This window comes from Aspergillus tubingensis (assembly GCF_013340325.1).
Source record: "Aspergillus tubingensis WU-2223L DNA, scaffold_4, whole genome shotgun sequence".
Classification (NCBI taxonomy): Eukaryota; Fungi; Ascomycota; class Eurotiomycetes; order Eurotiales; family Aspergillaceae; genus Aspergillus; species Aspergillus tubingensis.
This window is the reverse complement of record NW_023336278.1, coordinates 594163-612424: the sequence shown is the minus strand read 5'-3', so window position 1 is coordinate 612424 and position 18262 is coordinate 594163. Positions and strand designations below refer to the sequence as shown.

The 18262-nt window shown below is 49.6% G+C and overlaps 7 protein-coding genes across 7 annotated transcripts; 3 read left to right on the top strand and 4 right to left on the bottom strand.

Annotated features, from left to right (window-relative positions):
- Positions 1-2800: 2800 nt before the first annotated feature.
- On the top strand, positions 2801-3937 carry AtWU_02738 (3-hydroxyacyl-CoA dehydrogenase family protein; the record flags this gene model as incomplete). The annotated part of the gene is made up of 6 exons (XM_035497851.1): positions 2801-2869; positions 2927-3106; positions 3156-3321; positions 3385-3405; positions 3473-3599; positions 3655-3937. The coding sequence occupies 6 exons, from the start codon at positions 2801-2803 to the stop codon at positions 3935-3937; spliced, it is 846 nt and encodes a 281-aa protein (XP_035353744.1).
- A 642-nt stretch (positions 3938-4579) lies between these two features.
- On the bottom strand, positions 4580-8489 carry AtWU_02737 (putative cation chloride cotransporter; the record flags this gene model as incomplete). The annotated part of the gene is made up of 4 exons (XM_035497850.1): positions 4580-7060; positions 7112-7277; positions 7327-7918; positions 7976-8489. The coding sequence occupies 4 exons, from the start codon at positions 8487-8489 to the stop codon at positions 4580-4582; spliced, it is 3753 nt and encodes a 1250-aa protein (XP_035353743.1).
- Positions 8490-9164: 675 nt separating this feature from the next.
- On the top strand, positions 9165-11479 carry AtWU_02736 (putative amino acid transporter; the record flags this gene model as incomplete). The annotated part of the gene is made up of 2 exons (XM_035497849.1): positions 9165-11252; positions 11315-11479. The coding sequence occupies 2 exons, from the start codon at positions 9165-9167 to the stop codon at positions 11477-11479; spliced, it is 2253 nt and encodes a 750-aa protein (XP_035353742.1).
- Positions 11480-12153: 674 nt separating this feature from the next.
- Positions 12154-12980, bottom strand: AtWU_02735 (pyruvate transporter MPC1; the record flags this gene model as incomplete). Its single annotated transcript, XM_035497848.1, has 4 exons — positions 12154-12226; positions 12302-12460; positions 12624-12696; positions 12908-12980. 4 exons carry the CDS (start codon positions 12978-12980, stop codon positions 12154-12156), a joined length of 378 nt encoding a protein of 125 aa, XP_035353741.1.
- A 585-nt stretch (positions 12981-13565) lies between these two features.
- AtWU_02734 (small nuclear ribonucleoprotein-associated protein) lies at positions 13566-14559 on the bottom strand (the record flags this gene model as incomplete). Its single annotated transcript, XM_035497847.1, has 6 exons — positions 13566-13648; positions 13705-13749; positions 13807-14233; positions 14308-14379; positions 14436-14444; positions 14533-14559. 6 exons carry the CDS (start codon positions 14557-14559, stop codon positions 13566-13568), a joined length of 663 nt encoding a protein of 220 aa, XP_035353740.1.
- A 461-nt stretch (positions 14560-15020) lies between these two features.
- Positions 15021-15780, top strand: AtWU_02733 (60S ribosomal protein uL5; the record flags this gene model as incomplete). Its single annotated transcript, XM_035497846.1, has 3 exons — positions 15021-15174; positions 15295-15544; positions 15654-15780. 3 exons carry the CDS (start codon positions 15021-15023, stop codon positions 15778-15780), a joined length of 531 nt encoding a protein of 176 aa, XP_035353739.1.
- Positions 15781-16763: 983 nt separating this feature from the next.
- AtWU_02732 (uncharacterized protein) lies at positions 16764-17282 on the bottom strand (the record flags this gene model as incomplete). The annotated part of the gene is made up of 2 exons (XM_035497845.1): positions 16764-17012; positions 17121-17282. The coding sequence occupies 2 exons, from the start codon at positions 17280-17282 to the stop codon at positions 16764-16766; spliced, it is 411 nt and encodes a 136-aa protein (XP_035353738.1).
- Between the last annotated feature and the right edge of the window lie 980 nt (positions 17283-18262).

Below are 18262 nucleotides of genomic sequence, written 5' to 3'. Positions count from 1 at the left end.
GGGTTGCGATGGATTCGGGGGGGCTGAAGGTCGGGAAGGCTAAGCGTTAGGAGAGTTGGACGATGAGCATGGCGAGAAGAGAGAGACTCAGAGTCGCGGGGGGAGAGAGAATTAATGAGAGAAAAAAGGGCCGCAAAGAGGCGCCCAAGTCAGCATGCGTGAAAACCGAAGAAGCAAGAGAGATTGAGAACACGAATCGCCGGGGCAGTTGATCGGACGGCGCGAGGCAGGGATCGCTGGATGCTAGAAGGGGAAGCCGGGGTGGCAGCCAATCACCAGGCCCCAATTGTGCATTAGTCACCGTTGGACGGGCGGCCATCTGACAATTGCTTCTTCTGGCCTGCGTTTAATCCTATCGCCTTGCAGCGCCCATTTCTTCGTGGTCTAGATTCTACACGGTAGCCCTGAGTCTGATTACCCTCACTGCCACCTGCTGCACTCTTTCGTGCTCTCTGCCCTCCCCCCGAGCAAGCAAATCACCTTTCTCCTTCCAGCTTTTGTAGCAAGGTCGTAACACGGCGTCATCCAGACGCAATCCTCCTGAGGTCGGTGCGTAGGTAGCTAGCCCAAAGCATGGGGTGTCCACTCATTGCTACCTTGATGCTACATTGGTCGGGTATACCGAGCACGACGCCCTTTGCAACCGGTTTCGCCTAGGTTGGCGAATTCTCCCATTCAGCCGAGTATATATTCCGTCTAACCTCTCGGGTGTGAGCTCTGACTGGATGATTCCAGTAGTCATAAGACGAGGCACTCATCGGAGACGGCTTCCGGAGTATATCTGTTCCAAATTGCATCTCCAGCTCGCGGGCAAACACGTCAGTCTGAACCTTCCACGGCATATCAGCTTGGTAAAAATAAGAGCCCGGGTGTGAATGGCCACTCACTGCAGCAATTGATGCCTACACACCTGCTAAAGGCCACCTGAGTTGGGCTGACATTGTCTGGTATCAACTGTTCCTCTGATGCATCTCTCGCTTCCGATTGAGTAACATAATCCATTCTCGGGCGTTGATCCTTGCTTTATCAACTCCAGCTCTAGGGAGTATTCTGCGCTTAGTATGATCGTAGTAAGCAATCTGAAGGGAGCTCGTCTTTCAGACAGTTGTAGTCTTGATATAGGTTAATCTTCATGATCAATATTGGAGTCTATCAAAACCACCCTTCTAGCCAATTCAAGCAGCTGGGTTGACAATGCTTGGAATCATTTTTCATAGTCATATCCAAATGTTAAGGAAAAGAAACAGCAACTTGTGATAATGTTGTTCCGGGCATGAGAGTGTTAGTCCCTTTACCGTGTTGCACCAGGCCAGGGGAACGGTGCTATGCAATGGATGGCAGTCAGATGATTCCAGATGCAGATGGGGCCACTGCCAAAATGCAGTTGCAAACTGGCCCACCACATGCCATTCGCTCCTCGTGCAACATGCTGGGCTTTCATCAACTTTCAAACTAGACCACATATCATCTGCACAATATTAACCTTCTTCATAGAAAATGATAATCAACATGATTCTATGATTCTTTGGCTTCAGTCATTCTTACTGACCCATCATAACTGTTGACTGTCATCATAATATAGTACCGTGTACGAGTCACTGCACACTTCCTGTCCAAGAAAAATGAGTACACAAGACAGGCGTCAAATACACAATAGCGCTCTCTCACCTAATGGGTCGAGGAACGATGTCATTTTTATGACATTAGAACGACAGACACAGCACTCAATTAACTACTCCCAGCAGGCTCAGAGCCTCGATCCTTTTGATGCGGAGTCTGGCAGCATTTGAGGATCAAAATCGACTATTTAGTGGTTGCGATCTTCATCTGAAGAATTGCATGATCGTCTCATGGCATGATAGGGCCCTGTCTCAAAGGGGCCTGAAAACCACTGTATCATCCTGAGCTCACATCAAAACCAAGATTCCTTCCCAAGGAACAGGATGGTATTGAACATTTCTTCGGGTAGATGATCAGCACCATGCCGTTACTCATACAAATTCATTGAGCTTCTGTTCGAAGACTTGCCAGTCTTCAAGATATTGGTTGGAAGCAGAGTAGAGACATATCGTTCGCCACAGAACTTTTAGTTTCTAGGTTCCAAGCCAAGAAAGAGCCGGTTAACATAGGCTGAAACGATCTGTTACATGTCTACATCATTCCGATAGACTTTATACTTCCTTGCTCTGACATTTGACGTTTCCTTCCCCGGAAAAATATACAAGGACCTGACCAAACAGAATGCAGACTGTCAGCCAGGAACCAGCCACCGGCCTCACCGGCCTCATACCCCGACCACTAGAAACGTTCTTCAACGAGATCTCGATTAGGCGTTACAGACTACATGCGGCAGATTGCCACTGAAAGTGTCAATTGGCTAGTCACTCAAGCTCAAATGCCGCATTATGCAGAAGATAAGCGCCGAACTCTGAGCCAGGTCGATCATCAATGCTTTGCTCCCCAAATTGCCATGAATAGAAAGACTACATGTTTATGGGACAAGACCAAAAGACATTGCGGTAAAGTCCCCGAATCAAAGGCAGTTCCTGAAATGAGCAAGAAATATCTATCTGGAACCAAGTAAATCCTAAATCAAACCTGTGCTGTTGTACAGATCAGGGTATTAACAGGAACGGACGGTCAAAAATCGCATTGACATCAGTGAGCGAATAAAACAGTTCGACGGAACAGCGTTTTAGTGATGAGCCTCTGTCTATATAAACCAGGGATTGCCTGCAGCCATGTGCCTCAGATTCGAATCGCAAGATAACTCAACTCCCTTACGAAGTCAATTCAGCAAATGTCTAAACTTCTCAACGCTGTTACTCTGCTCGGTGCAGGCACTCAAGGCTCGCGCCTTGCATACATGGTATGTCTGAGCCTCCAATTTTGAACCAGAGCTTGGTTTAACTAGTATCGATAACAGTGGTCTCGACAAGGGAGACCAGTCTACCTTGTCGACAAAAGCCCTGCCCAGCTAAATCTGGCATTAGCCACCATACAAAGGCTAAGAGCCTCAGATCCAGCTGGGAAGGAAGGCAAAATATCCAGTCTCACTGTCGACGATCTGGACCCAGCGCTCCGCGACTCTTGGCTCGCTATTGAGGTAGGAAAGGACTAGCAACCACTGATACACCCTTGCTAAACCCTGTCAGTGTGTCCCAGAGGACCTGGAATACAAGCGGTCCGTGATGCTGGACCTCGACAGTAGATCGCACTCCCAGACAATCATCGCGTCAAACTCGAGCAGCTATTCCATTACAGACATCCTTCATGGACTATCCCTCAAAGCAGATGATCGTTTTGTCAACCTGCATTCCTGTAAGTCCAATACCTACCAAGAACTATCTCATGAGCAGCAACACTGACTATTAATTTTTCAAGTCTGGCCACCCGAGACAACAGGTAAGGAAGACCAGATCTAATACTAGCAAGAAGAGCTTTTTCAATGTGCTAACTCACCACGCTTCAGCGATCGAAATCATGGGCTCCAGCCAAACCCGACCCGACATCATCCCTCTCCTTATGAAGGAAACCCATGACCATGGATTCCAACCCTTCCACGTCCGCAAGTCCTCAACAGGCTACACCTTCAACCGGTATCTCGCCAATCACGTTATATGGAACACGGGTATACATGCTAATCATGTATAGCATCTGGGCCGCCATCAAGCGCGAGACACTCCTGGTCTTAGAAGAGGGCATCGCTACGCCCGAGGAGGTGGACCAAATCTACAAGTGTGTGCTGAACACGCCCCGCGGGCCCTGTGAGCTGATGGACATTGCTGGACTGGATGTGATTCTCGCCGTCGAGGAACATTACGCCAAAGTGAGGATGGGAATCCCTAATGCGCCGCGCAAATACCTACGAGAGATGATCGAACGGGGTGACCTGGGTGTCAAATCCGGCAATGGCTTCTTCAAATATACTACTTAGATTGGGAAAGCCACTACTGTTTAGTAGCACTATAGGATGTGTGCCAGTTTGAATGAATGGACATGTCTTTTGTGTATACATTACATCATGTTACTTTCATAGATTATTTAGCATTGAAACATATATATAAATTTTATGTTCTATTATGCCTTGGAAATCGTCGGAAGCTGATAAACACACGCTTAGATGAACGGCATTCTTGCTGAAAACGGATGGGACCAAAGAGTGGGCCAACTGGAAAGAGGATGGGAGAACATGCTTGCTGGTATCCTTACGTCTACGGCCTCTGGTCCTTGGTATCTCTATAGAAGTTGCATTGGCAAGACTGCTTGATTGTCTCCTGCAGGCGTAGGCCTATCCTTGGGAATATTTGAGTGTACTGATAAGGTAAAAGCGAGGAGTGGGCGTTTATGGGTGACACAGTTGGGATGGGTCAAACCATCGTTTATTGAAGCCTACCAGTACTACTAGGCTCGGTGACATGATAGTAGTATGGGTTCATTCATGGAGAAGGACAATATCTTCAGGTCATTATTAACATATGCATATGCTATGAACAGTCAATGTACCAGTAGTCGTATATACTATGGCTTAGCGAAAATGTGCAATGCCTTGCTCCCCATTTTATGTTCATGCTTTACGCTATAGATTCATCGTCACAGTCATGCTGTTACTATGAACTAGCAGACATGGCGGCAATCCCTGCCAGAAGACCGTCAAGTCACTCAGGTACGAGGCACTTGCTGCCTCGCTCTGTGCAGTGCCTTCGGACGGCGATGGCAAAGTTGTGAATAGGACAGCTGTATCATCACTGTGCTGGTTCATCAGCTCATTCAAGATCAAGTGCTGCGCCCGACTAGGGAGATCATTGAATGATAATGGAACTGATGCCTGCCTTGGATATCCAGACGCGGTTTTGGGGACAGATGGCCCTGAAGAAGAGCGTCGTGTATAAATGGATTCAATCCGGTTAGATGTGCGTGGAGGAGATGCACTAGGAGCGAACATGATTGAAGGGCCCGCGCCCTCTTCTGTGTTGACACGGGCTTCAGGGATTGGCGATGAGCTGAATCGGCTGCTGGACGGCGACCGGTTAAATTTTGGCCGGGATGGACTTGACTGTGTCTTGGGGGATGTCCCATCTTCGCATGTCATAATGATTGACGGAACTGCCTGATCCGGTGCAACGTCTTCGGTAACCTTCTGTTTTGCCTTAGAAGATCCTGTCGGTTCTGATTGAGGACTCTGGATCCTGTGTTCGGCTTCCTGGCCGTTTTCTTCTTCGTCGTCTTCCTCATCCAGGTAAGGCGGAAACTCCCCTTCGTCACTGCTCTCACCTGTGCTGCTCTCGCTGCTGTCGTAGTCAACAAAAGCATCCAGCAAGCGATGGGTTTGCATGCCTAAGCTGACACTTCCAAGCCCTCTGAAGCTCGAAATTGATCGCCGGCGCTTGGATGACTCCACCAATTTCCTCAGCCCACCGGCTAAAGGTTGTAGTGGCTTGTGAGCACTTTCGGGGCTTTGCATGGGCCAACTAGGAACCCGCTCGTCTGCCCTTTTGATAGCACCCACTTCAGCTCGCTGCTGAGCTTCATGCTCACTCCTAGATTTCTGTATATCCTGCCACCATTCTTCGTTCCGTAAAGCTTCATGGACTCGGGGCTCCGCATCCTCGGTCTCCGGTGAGATGTCGCCGTTCACGATGATACGGTAGGTTTTAAGATCACCGCATGCCAGCCAGAAAACCAAGACCTCGGCCTCTATCCTTAGCTTCTCGAGAAGCGCTTCGACCCTTCCTCTTTCGTCCTCAACGTCGGTTTCGTACTCAACGAAAACAGCCACTCGAAGCTTGTACGTCTTTTTCCACGACGGTACAGTGTTGAGGATACACCCTAATTGTAAGATGAGGGTGTAGGTGTCAAAGTTCGTGGTTAGAACATTCTTCTTGCTTTCACTGTCTGCACCGAGCTCTGCGCTCATCTGTATCGGCCAGAGGTCAATGTACTTCTTTCTGTGCTGTCCGTGTGGTCCAGGAAGCTCGAGATCCTCAAATCCCTTCGCCACAGCAACATTCATACGCAGCTTGAAGAGCAGATCTTCTAGGATGGTCACATATGTCTTGGTTGACATTGGTGGCTCCTGCGAACCGTCTTCCGATATCACAGGCACCAGTTCGCGAGATATGCGTCTTCCACCCGATTCCCTCCGACCTGAGAGGGATGGTCTCTCAACCAAGGATTTGCCTTCGCGGAATTGATCAATCACGACTATGTTTGGTCTCATACCTCCCAGTCCAGCACTTAGTGTGACATTACGGACACCCCATTCAGCAGTGGGAGAGACTGTAATATTGACAAAGGCCTTCACTCGGGAGTTCTCAACGAACTTGGTCCATGCAGTCTGCTGCCGTCGTGCCTCCGGCACAGCGGTGGTGAAGTCATCTGTCACGAGCACATGGCCCAGCACAAACAACCCTCCTTTCTTCAGAGAGTTACAGAATGAGATCATCTTAGACTGCTCGCTGAGATCGTTGACGAACAACAGAATCTGAGGCCGCCAGAACTTAACATGCTCCTGGCGAAGCCGAAGCAGATATTTTCGCACTTGGTGATAGATCAGACTTTGGCTGACATCACCCCAGGACTTAGGAGGCGAGGTGTAGTGGATTAGCAGGAATAGCATCATCAGTACACCTACGCAGCCTGTGGCATAGATCCCGTCAACGAAGAACATGCTTGCTCCGCATACCAAGGTGCCTGTCGCTGCGGTTTTCCAGTTGAAGTAGTGAAAAGACGGACGAAAGTTGGGAGCAGACCCGATCTTTAGGAGGAAGCAGGCGAGATTCGTCACGAGAAAGGTCATCAGATAGGTCATTGTAACGAAGGACGCAATTTGGTTGATGTCAAAAAGCATAGTGAGTTGTGCAACCATGTAAGTGACGATGATTGCGTTAACGGGCTCATCGGTCTTCCTGGTACCCTTGCCGAAAAAACTTAGACCAGGAAGCAAGCCGTCTCGCGCAACCGCCTGAAGCAGTTTTGCTGAGCCAATCACTCCCATAAGAGCAGAGAAAAAACTTGTCGCGAATTCTCCCATGAGTATAACTGCCCCGGAAAGATTTGCCTGTACTTAGTGAGCGACGCACGCTGTTCAATCCATGTAATCATTACATACCACTTGAACAACGTTTGCATTTTTGTAAAATGATTCCCGGGTGATCGAAGCAGCCATGGCAAGAATTACAATAGCATAGGTGATGAATGTCAAGACTAGCCCACACAGAGTTCCCTTGGGAATCGATTTGCTCGGGTTCTTAAGGTCACCAGACATGCTCGCGCCGCTGTTGGTACGTGAGCTTGGTGTTCTTAAGTTCTAGGAAACGTACCTACGCGAATATACCACCAGTAGCAGGGAACAGGATCCCGAATAGGTCCTGGAAATTCTCCCGTCCACGTATTTGGCTGCCAGCAGCGCCTTTGGTAAGCCTGGGTTTGAGATTTTCTAGCAGCGTCTGAAGCCGCAATCCTGTGAATTCTACCCCAACCTTTGGGATGCTGAATGGCTTCATGAATACGGCAGAGACTGGTATGCTGAAAGTCGCGATGAGGAGAATGATAAGCAACCCGTTGCTAGCTCTGGAGAATATAGAACTTCCCGCTAAGCATATCGCGGTACACATGATGAGGATGACAGTTCCCCAGAGGTATTGCCACCAGAAGCCTTCTCTAAGGAAATTGCCCCAAGTACCAGACTCAGACCCGAAGTTCTGTGTGAAACAGTCAACAAGACCGACGGCATTCATACCGGTATTCAACACATAACCCAGGTAGAACACTATCCCTATAGATCCACCAAACTCAGGACCTAGCGATCGAGATATAAGATAGTATGCTCCACCTCCTCGTACTGTTCCGTTGGTTGCAATAGCGGATAGAGACATAGTCGTTACGAGATTGATCGTGTACGAAGCGACCAGTAAACCTACTCTCTGTCAGACCCCAATTGGCTTGTGTGGGTGATGATTGAAGGGCGCCATACCTAACATCCCTAATAACCCAGCTTGGCCAAGGATGAAGCCAAAGCGAAGGAACATCAGGATACTAAGGACGTTCAAGGTGGTCGGCACAAAGACGCCAGAAAATGTCCCAAGCTTATCAGGATTGTCAAGCGTACGGTCTTTCTGGCTATCTCTCTCCTTCTGACCCTCTCTGAAGGGCCCAGGGGGCGAGCGATTGGCATTTAATCTCTCCCTAGGGAGTTCATGCTTTCCGTCACTCCCCTGCCCACTCCACCAACGAGCAACATTATCTATGACGTTCTGTTGGGATTGTTGTCGGCTTTCGGATGAGCGGTGATGGAAGTGCGGAGGCTCGTGCGAATGTGAGGAGGAATTCATCCTCCCGTGGAGGAACTTGCTACTTTCTTCGGGAGATGCATTGGCAGATTCGCTCGGATCCAACCTAGAAACGTCTTCTTCAGCCGCCCGCGTGGAGAAATTGGGTCTCCTTCGGGACAGAGACTCCGAGGCACTGTCAGCCCGTCCGTCAGTCATGGATATAGGGCCTCCGCTCCTGGTTGTAGGAGCTTTTCTCCTCCCTCATACAGCAATGACACAATTGAAAGCGGACGAATCGGAGGCGCAAGGACAATGAGATGGTGCTAAGACCGGGTAAGAGTAATTCGCCTGCAAGCACAGTAAGAGCTACTGTGATGCAAACCAGCAAGGACCTCTCAGGGCCATGCACGTTGAGTTAACGTGTAACGAACAAAGGATATTGGAGACGCGAAGTCCGAGTTCAGATCGTCGGCGATGACCTCATGTGCCGAGCGACAAACAAACAATGCAAAAGTGGTCACTGGGTCTGGCAGTCTGCCTCATCTGATATCCCTTATCTCATCCTCGTCTCTCATCACTTCTATCGTTCCTTTGTTGGCCCGTCCTCATCTTTGTTCATGATTGTCATGGTCGACAAGGCGCGGGGTGATTTGGGGTGCGTGGAAACAACAGGAAGCCTAGTCCCTCCGCATACATTGCGGTGAACGACTTGCGCCTCTCGCATTATCGATCCTCTCAACTCTCCTTCTCCGCTCTTATCAGCCCTTCCTACTTCGTAGGCATTTCCCCCATGATCCTGGTTCGCCTCCGAAAACTCAAATAGTACGAATTGTTTTCGGAATTAACCAAGTTCTCGTACTCCGAGAAAATTCAATCTTGCTTCTTGTCAACATGTCATCCTCCAGGATGTCTGACAACGGTGAGGGCTCATCCTCTCAGCGTAACCGTTCAGCGTCGCCGATCTCCACGTCCGCGATGCGCTCAGGATCACCTGCAGGAGATGTTTCTTCTTCTTATAGGCATGCCTCGATAGCCCGTCTAGCATCACCAATTCCTTCTCCCTCGAATTCCTATTCGTCAAGACAGGTACCGCTGCCGATTCAACCAACCGCAGCAACCAACCAAGACCTTCGGAAAGTCGACAATCCGTCATCCTTACCCGGCCCCGGACAATCCATGATTGCATCTGCGCTCCAGGACTACCTCGGCCGATCTCCTCCTCCGAGAGCGGGTACCCCTCCGAGGCGGACTGCTTCGCCTGGCCTCCTGAACCAGCCTGTCAGGTCGAACTACGGTTCCTTCGATAACAAGGCTGGGAGAGAGGGTTCGATATATTCAGCTGGCCCATACGAGGATCCCGAAGTTGTCAAGAGACATTTGGTGCAACCCCAGAATGTGGTCAAAAATCGGGATATTCACTCTTCTGGGGGTGCCCAAAGTAACGCCGAGGATGAGTTCTCTAGTCTGCAACTCCAGGGTGGTGATATCACGAGACAGGTGTACAGATGGGCCGAGGATGCAGAAGCTGGAAGCTCATTGCGGAAACCCCACCGCAGCAGGAGCTTCAGTCATGCTCGACCTGCACCTGAGGATGAAACCACGAACATCAACAGTATCCGTGTCCCAGGAGGTTTCAGAAGAGACTATCTAAGACGGGCAGTAGGCCCCAACCTCCCTGGAGATCTGGATGGCTCGGGTGCGCAGGCTTCTGCTGCTCAGCCCCAGCTTCCAACAAGCAGCTTTCTGGAATTTCTGACTCTATACGGTCACTTTGCTGGTGAAGAGCTTGAAGAGGATGACGAGGTCTTGGGTCCTGATGAGTACTTCTCATCGGATACTTATGATGAAGCAGAAGGCAGAGAACCAGGTGAAGACTCAGCCCTTCTCAGGCCAGACACAGCTGGCCGGAGGAAGCGCAAGCCACGCGGTGGGACGGGAACCAACACGCGGACCGGAGCAGCTTTGCTTCTACTCAAGTCTTTCGTTGGTACAGGAGTCTTGTTCTTGCCGAGAGCTTTCTTGAACGGTGGCATGCTGTTCAGTAGCATGGTACTTCTTGGTGTATCACTACTCAGCTTTTACTGTTTCATCCTCCTGGTTAATACGCGGCTGAAGATTGATGGTTCTTTTGGTGACATTGGCGGTGCGCTCTATGGAAAGCATATGAGGCGCATCATTCTCGGCTCCATTGTGTTGAGTCAATTGGGCTTCGTCTCGGCATACATTGTTTTCACGGCCGAGAACCTACAAGCCTTTGTCCTGGCTGTCAGCAAATGCAAATCTTTTATTGACATCAAGTTTATGGTGCTGCTGCAGCTGGTCATCTTCCTCCCTCTTTCATTGATCCGCGATATCAGCAAGCTCGGTTTCACTGCCCTCATTGCAGACTTGTTCATCATGATGGGGCTGGTTTACCTCTTCTATTACGATTTCTTGACTATCTCCAACCAAGGCGGTGTTTCGGATATCATATCCTTCAATCCATCCACCTGGACACTTTTCATCGGCACGGCTATTTTCACATATGAGGGCATTGGTCTAATCATTCCCATTCAGGAATCAATGAAGCACCCGCAAAAGTTCCCCGGTGTCCTCGCCATGGTGATGGTGATAATCACGATCATCTTCCTCAGCGCTGGTGCGTTCAGCTATGCGGCATATGGATCCGCAACGAAGACGGTAGTCATCCTCAACATGCCTCAGGATGACAAGTTTGTAAATGCTGTGCAGTTCCTGTATTCTCTGGCGATTCTTCTCAGTACCCCACTGCAGCTCTTCCCGGCCATTCGAATCTTGGAGAACGAGCTTTTCACTCGCAGCGGAAAGTACAACCCCAGTATCAAGTGGAAGAAGAATTGCTTCCGTTTCTTCCTTGTCATGATCTGTGCATTTATTGCTTGGGGCGGAGCAGAAGACTTGGACAAGTTTGTTTCGCTTGTCGGAAGTTTCGCCTGTGTCCCCTTGATTTACGTATACCCGGTAAGTTAACTATTGACGTACCTTCGTCTAGTCCGCCAAATCGATTACTAACTTCTGCTCAGCCTCTACTGCATCTCAAGGCCTGTGCCCAGTCAAGACGACAGCAGATTGCCGATATCGCACTCTCCGTTTTTGGTGTCCTTAGCTGTTTGTATACGACCGCCCTGACGCTCAACAACTGGATCAATGGGTCAGACGTCAAAGCCCCCGGCTACTGTGACTCATAGATTGTGTAAATGTCATGATTGTTATACCGTTCCTTCGGATCGGATCTCTGGATATGAATGATTGATGCTACAATGTGAGGCCATCGTCCATTCGATGGATTGGCCTATACTTCTTGGTCTGATTGCTAAACCCCTGTTTGATTAAATCTTGTTTATTATTGCTGTATTCTCGATTGTATTTGATATAGACTAGAGATTAAATTGCCAGTATATGTCTATTTTGACCTTGTCCATCCTCCCTTCTAAGCAGATAACACTTACTCAAATAAATGAAGTCGACTAAACAAAGCTTTACCAGATCATCAATGTCTAAACCTTGTTGATGCGCAAAAACAAAAGCCTATATACAGAAAACCCCGGCATGCCCAGCTGCTAGATACAAAGATATCTCATAGTCAACAGCAGAAAGCCCCCACCAAACAAAACTACCAATCCCAGCGCCACTATTAATAATACAAGTGGCTGGAGCCTTCATCTTGCCCCATATCTTACCTGGATCATCCCTCAACGTACAGGTCTCACATTGATTTGGCGATTTGATTCATAAAATTGTGGTATTGTCTACTTAAATGGGTAGGTAGGCAGGCAATGCTGCTGAAGACGTATGGGGTATTCATAAGCCGCGCAGCAAGCGGGATGAGGCGATAAAGTCGAGAAAAGGAAGATGACGTCGTTTAAGCGCCAGCCTCGGTGGCATCCTTGCCCTGTTTGGCGGCCTCGGCGAGCTGAGCTTCACGGCCTCCCCAGCTGTTGATGCGAAAGTCAGCATTATCCTTTCATGTCTCAATGAGGGTGGGAAGATAGAGCCATTTTGTGACGTACTTCCAGTAGTTCAGGTAGCGGTATCCTTGGGTAAGCTGGGCGGAGAAGTTGACGGCGTGGCAGGCGAACAGGAGGTAGTTCTTGGGGGAGACGGCAAGGGCGTAGCGCATGAAAGTTCCCGAGTAGACAACGAGAGCACCGGTCATTTGGCCGGAGATACTGTGTAGATAGAATGACAGTTAGCAAACATATTATTGGTTAAGAGGGTGCTGGCATGTTCGTCTGGGCTATCCCGATAAGCTCTCAAAGCTTAATTCGATGTGCAGTGTTTATTCAGGAAAGGAACTCCGCGGAGCGAGGGGAGGTAATTGTAGCGACGTACATTTCAGGGTCCTTCTGAGTATCCATCACCGCCGCAATGGGGATACCGAAGTTGGAGGCAGGGCCCCAGAAGTCTAGTTAAGATCATTGTTAGCCAAGAGAAATTGCTTTTTATGAACCAGATTTGGCTAAGTAAGAGCTTCGTGTTCGTGACCGATAACATGTGCTGAAAGGATTCATTGAAGTTGCTCATCAACCCCTTCAGAACATGTCTTACGGCAGACATTCTTGTCGGCCGATCTCGGTCAGGAACACGGAGAGGGTAACGGTGAGGATTGAACGTACGGGTAGAGCAGAAGTAATCCAGGGCCTTGTTAGACCGGATCTTCGCATTGATTGCCTTGATTGCAGCGGCCATTTTGACGACTCGAAGGCTTGGACTAAAGTGAGGAGTGGAGAGTTGATCAGAGGAGAGTACGCAGGGCCGAGCGGTTTGCTTTCCTCACTCCGTCACCTGCAGTCCGCGCCGGGCGGAGTTACCCGGAGACGGTCACGTGCACTATATCCCTGCGAAGTCGTTGGTTGAATCGGACCTGCTAGGTGCTTACTGCGTACTACTAGGCTTAAATCTACACCTGCAGCTGTCCAATCGCCGTAGAATTGAAGTATAGTCTTACTTGAAATAGAGAAATTAAAGGCTTCAAACCCTCATTAGGATTCACTAATACAATTGAGTGCTCGAAATACATCTAGCATTACTTCTGTCGGTCCTATCCTTATTTCGGTCGACCTTTTCTTTTGTCAGGGCATTCCCTGCATCCGCACACGCCGCAACGCCTTTGCCTGGTAAAACTCGGGGTGCTATGCCTATTCGTCTGAGGTTCGTCAAATAGGCGACTAATGGGAAGTGAATATTGTTCGCTTGATTCGTAGTTCGAAGTATCTGCCATGCCGGTGTCATGGCCAGGTTGCAAGCCATCATGCTGCTGCACATACTATCAAATCACCGTCCACCAAAGCCGGGTGGAGGGAATCCGCGGCCCTGTCCAGGGGGCTGGAATCCCGGTGGGGGTTGGAAAGCACCCGCTACAACAGCCTCAGTTAGCTCATGAACCATAACGCGTAATCTTAGGATTACTTACGAGGAGCACCCTGAGGCGCGAATCCCGGGGGAGGAGCGAAGCCAGCTGATAGCTTATGTCAGTAACCATGTTCAACCATTGAGCTCGAAAGTGCAAACTTACGAGGTCCACCAGGGGCACCACCACGACCAGCGAAGCCCGGAGGGGGAACTCCAGGGAAACCACCACCAGGAGGGAAACCAGGGAAACCGCCGGGCGGCGGGGGAGGGCCACCAACACCCGCAGCAGGGCCTCCCAGACCGACCGGCAGACCACGTCCAGCGGGTTTGCTAATTCCAGGGCCAGCTGCGAGAGTGGCAGCTGCGGCAGCTGCACCAGGGCCAGCAGTACCAAGTCGGGCAGAGGGATCGGCGGGAGGAGGTCCATCAACGGAGCAAGAGACGACATGTGTACCGCGAACAATGGTAAGACCCAGGGTGCGCTTTTCTTCGGCTTCGACAAGAGGTGCGTTGGTCGAACCGGCGGCGGGCTTGGACTTGCGCTTGACGCGACGGAATTCTTCTGTATCGGCGAGGACAAGGTTCATGTGCTAAGTGACTGCGTCAGCGACCAGCATACTACAAGTATTATCCGATGGCCACTGAAGGGCCCGGGGATATATACCTTATCGAAAGCGAGCATCTGTCCCGTCATCTGTCGGCCATCATTGAGGGTGACTCTCATCCGGTAGTTGATCTGAGGGTAATGTCAGGTTTGACGCGCGAGTAACATATGTACCGTCAGTAACTTACGAGGTTTTGCTATTAGAATAAAGAGAATGAGTTAGCCACGCGAACATGGGTATACAAGCTGATATCAACAGCAAAGGGAAGAATCCGATCAACTCACCATCTTGCCCTGCTTATTAGCCGCCATGTTGGGCTATGAATGCGCACGAGTGCGACTTGAGTAAAACCAAAGAATTGTTTTGTGAGATGGTAGAAGGGGTAATCTTCTACTTAATCGTCACTTTGTCCTTACTGAGCTGTCGCGCTCGGAGTGAAGGTCGGTCGAGGTCTGCAACACTTTCTCCAAGCGGCACCAGCTCGACTTGCTACGGGTCGGAGGTCCATGAGGCGCGGCTCTGCGGCTTGGCGCCAGTCGACCGCGCCAAGCCACTAAGGGCTCTCGCTTCCCACTTTCAACCCACACATTTCCCTTTTACACACTTTTCGATCCTTGAGTTTCTTCCAACCAACCAGTCGACCAGTTCACGCCAAAAGCAGTCGCCATGGTATGTTGCCCATCGCCAATACACTTTTCAGCATTGATATAAACCCGATCCTCGAGACTCCGAAAATTCCATAAACAAATTTTTTTCTAACATTTTTGTCGCCATGCAGTCGGAATCCAAGGACAAGTCCGCCAACCCTATGCGCGAGCTGCGCATCCAGAAGCTCGTGCTCAACATCTCCGTCGGCGAGTCTGGTGACAGACTTACTCGCGCTGCTAAGGTGCTCGAGCAGCTGAGCGGTCAGACTCCGGTCTACAGTAAGAACGCCCGAACCCGATGAACCCGAGAATTTCGAATACGAAGCAGCCGAGGAAGGAGGATATGGAAATTGTGATATGGAATGGAAGGCTGATGGGATGATTTTTTTCAACGTTTAGGCAAGGCCCGTTACACCGTCCGTACCTTCGGTATCCGTCGTAACGAGAAGATCTCCGTCCACGTTACCGTCCGTGGCCCCAAGGCCGAGGAGATCCTTGAGCGTGGTCTTAAGGTCAAGGAGTACGAGCTCCGCAAGCGCAACTTCTCTGAGACCGGTAACTTCGGTTTCGGTATCTCTGAGCACATCGATCTGGGTATCAAGTACGACCCCGGTATCGGTATCTACGGCATGGACTTCTACTGCTGCATGTGAGTGCACTCCAACCTCTACGCAGTCCTAGTTCGACAGATCCATCGGTGTCGATCCAGGTCGAGCAGGACAACATCCAGGCATCAGGAACTGACTCGGAATTACTAGGACCCGCCCTGGTGAGCGTGTCGCCAAGCGCCGCCGCTGCAAGGCCCGTATCGGCTCCCAGCACCGTATCACCCAGAACGAGACCATCAAGTGGTTCAAGAACCGCTTCGACGGTATCGTCCGGTAAATGCCCTCATCCACGGGGTCTTCAGGAGGGAAAGCTCCGGGGTTGTGTTTATGATGAATCGATCAAAAAATGGTCAGAAAAGGAGGCAGGCGTTCTTGAAAATCATTATCGCTCTGCTCTGAAATATGGCTTTTCTACCACGGCATGAGGTTAGGCGTGTTAGAGATATCAAATTCCCAAATTTTTCATACGCATCCACTTTTCTCAATGAAGGCTTCACGAAGGGTGATGATTTCCGCATAACCATTGATGAAAGGTCTCCCATGATGCTTTTGCTGTGTTTTGCCACTTGTACCACTTTCAACACACAGTGGTGCTATAGTGTGCATTTGGCCTGAAACTCAATCTCTCTGAGATTGAGTGTTTTCTTTTGCGAGATGTGCTTCTAGCATTATTCTCTGCTACCCCAGGACTGATGCTCAAGAAACATGGGTCTCAACACCCTGTTTCTGTGCTCAGTCTCGGCCTCGTAGTGGTATCTTTGAAAACTCTTTGAGTAGATAAGCCGACCGACTCGTAGCAGCCAAACTGGCTATTGACCGACCGCGCTTGTAGAGTCTAGCCCAATACCCCGGGTCTCACTAGTACTACTGATTGCCGCTCGACAGGCATGCTACCAAGTTTTTGATGGGGAAATTCTCTGTGAAACAGCTTAGGTTTGGGTCCAAGGTCCTAATTACGTACCAACTTTGGCATGTATAGTTTGGGGCTGGCGAATCTTGCGACCGCAGAACCCCGCATTCTACTTATCCCTTACGATTCAAATGTGCTATCAAGCAAACGCTAGTCAAATTATGTTTGTTGACTATTACAGTAGTCATCATACGTACATGCAACAAAACTTCGTCGAGATAGCATAGCTATACCTCGCCTGACTTGAATGAATAGCAACAATATTTGCATAAATCACTGAGGGGTCTGGCCCCCCACGTCCAACATTTCCGATGTTATAGCATTTCATCAAAGAAGGGATTTAGTTGGGATTATTTACTACCTCCTCTCGTGTATCCATCCCACCACTTGGCGAAGAATCCGCCCTGCTGTCCCTGCTCGTTCCAGCTTTCACGGCGTGTATTGAAAGTCTGGTCCGTAGAGTTGCGCTTCTGGCTTGTCAGACTCTCAAACAGGCTGGACGCGCCATGGCCGGTTGAGCGTCTTCTATCCCCAACGCTGGGGGGAGGGCTGTTGCTCAGATTGGCAGAGTTGGAAGACATATCCGATGAATCAGAGCCCTTCATATGTAGAACGGTTAGTTAGTGCAGATGCTAGGAGTTTGAAGGTGTCAATCATCGGGCTAAAGTCAAATGCTTGGGATGATGACAGAAACTGTTCAGACATACGCGTCTGTCGGAAGTGGCAGTGGCAGCGGTGGTAGTAGGGATCGAAGGACGGCGGTAGGTCTCAGGAGGACCTCCTCGCACCCAGACATTGAGATGCTCGTAGCGATCACCGACAGTGCCATGCCAATGGCGGGGAGACTGGGGCTGTTGGTTGTTGCTCATGGTTCCTCTTTTCTTGTACTTCTTGGTTCTCGATGATATCGAAGGAGCAGTATCAACTGCGTGCTTCGTGAGTTGAAGTGAGGATGTGAATCATAGGAAAAGAAAGTAGAACATGTGCATGTGTATGGCAAACAACCGCGGGTGAATAGCAGCCAAATCTGTCACGGGCTATGGTTACATAGCTCTTTCATCATGTAACCGGGAGGCTCCGGTGTCATCTCAATGACAGATAATCAAAGAAAAAGAGTCCAGCTGATCGATATTGGAGAGGGCGAACTTGAAAGAAATCGAGACTTAAACTTACCGGTTAGCTTCTTTGCAGTGTGTTCTCGGTACAGGAGTTGGTTTTATCGATCAGAGCATATACCCGGGACGACAGTAGCTCATTATAAGGGATTTCCAAAGTAAGAGAGGGGTAAGTCAGCCACCCTCGAGTGCTGTGAATCAGACCCTGGGTATGATGATGCAGCAGGAGGCATTCCCATAGGTCTGAAGGGGCAAAAGTACGGCTATGAACCAATAATGGGCAGTAACGGCTTGGGGATCCCGGTCCTATGAATGCAAAAGCTTCTTTGACAACGGCAATGATTCATCATCTCTGGGGGATCGTATACGTCGATCCACGGATACTTAGTTTTCAAAGTATCACAAGATAATTGGGATTAATCAGCTCTCTTAGGCGGAAACAGTCCAATGAAACGATGTGCACATTTGGTGGTGTGCCAATGATTCTCATCCATGATGGCTTGACGTCAGGTGCTCTGCCAAATGCGGGGATCGAAGAGTAACTGCGCAGAGAGAAAAAGTACCGTCTGTCTCTTCCTGTGAAGCATCAATATCTGCACTGTGTCTCGAGATTGTTTATCTTCAATGAGCAGGGTAATGTGCAACTAACTAGCTGAGGATATATTTGTTGGCATCTGTCATCTATTCGAAAATAGCGCAGCATACAATGGAGGTGTTGAACCGTATAACACACA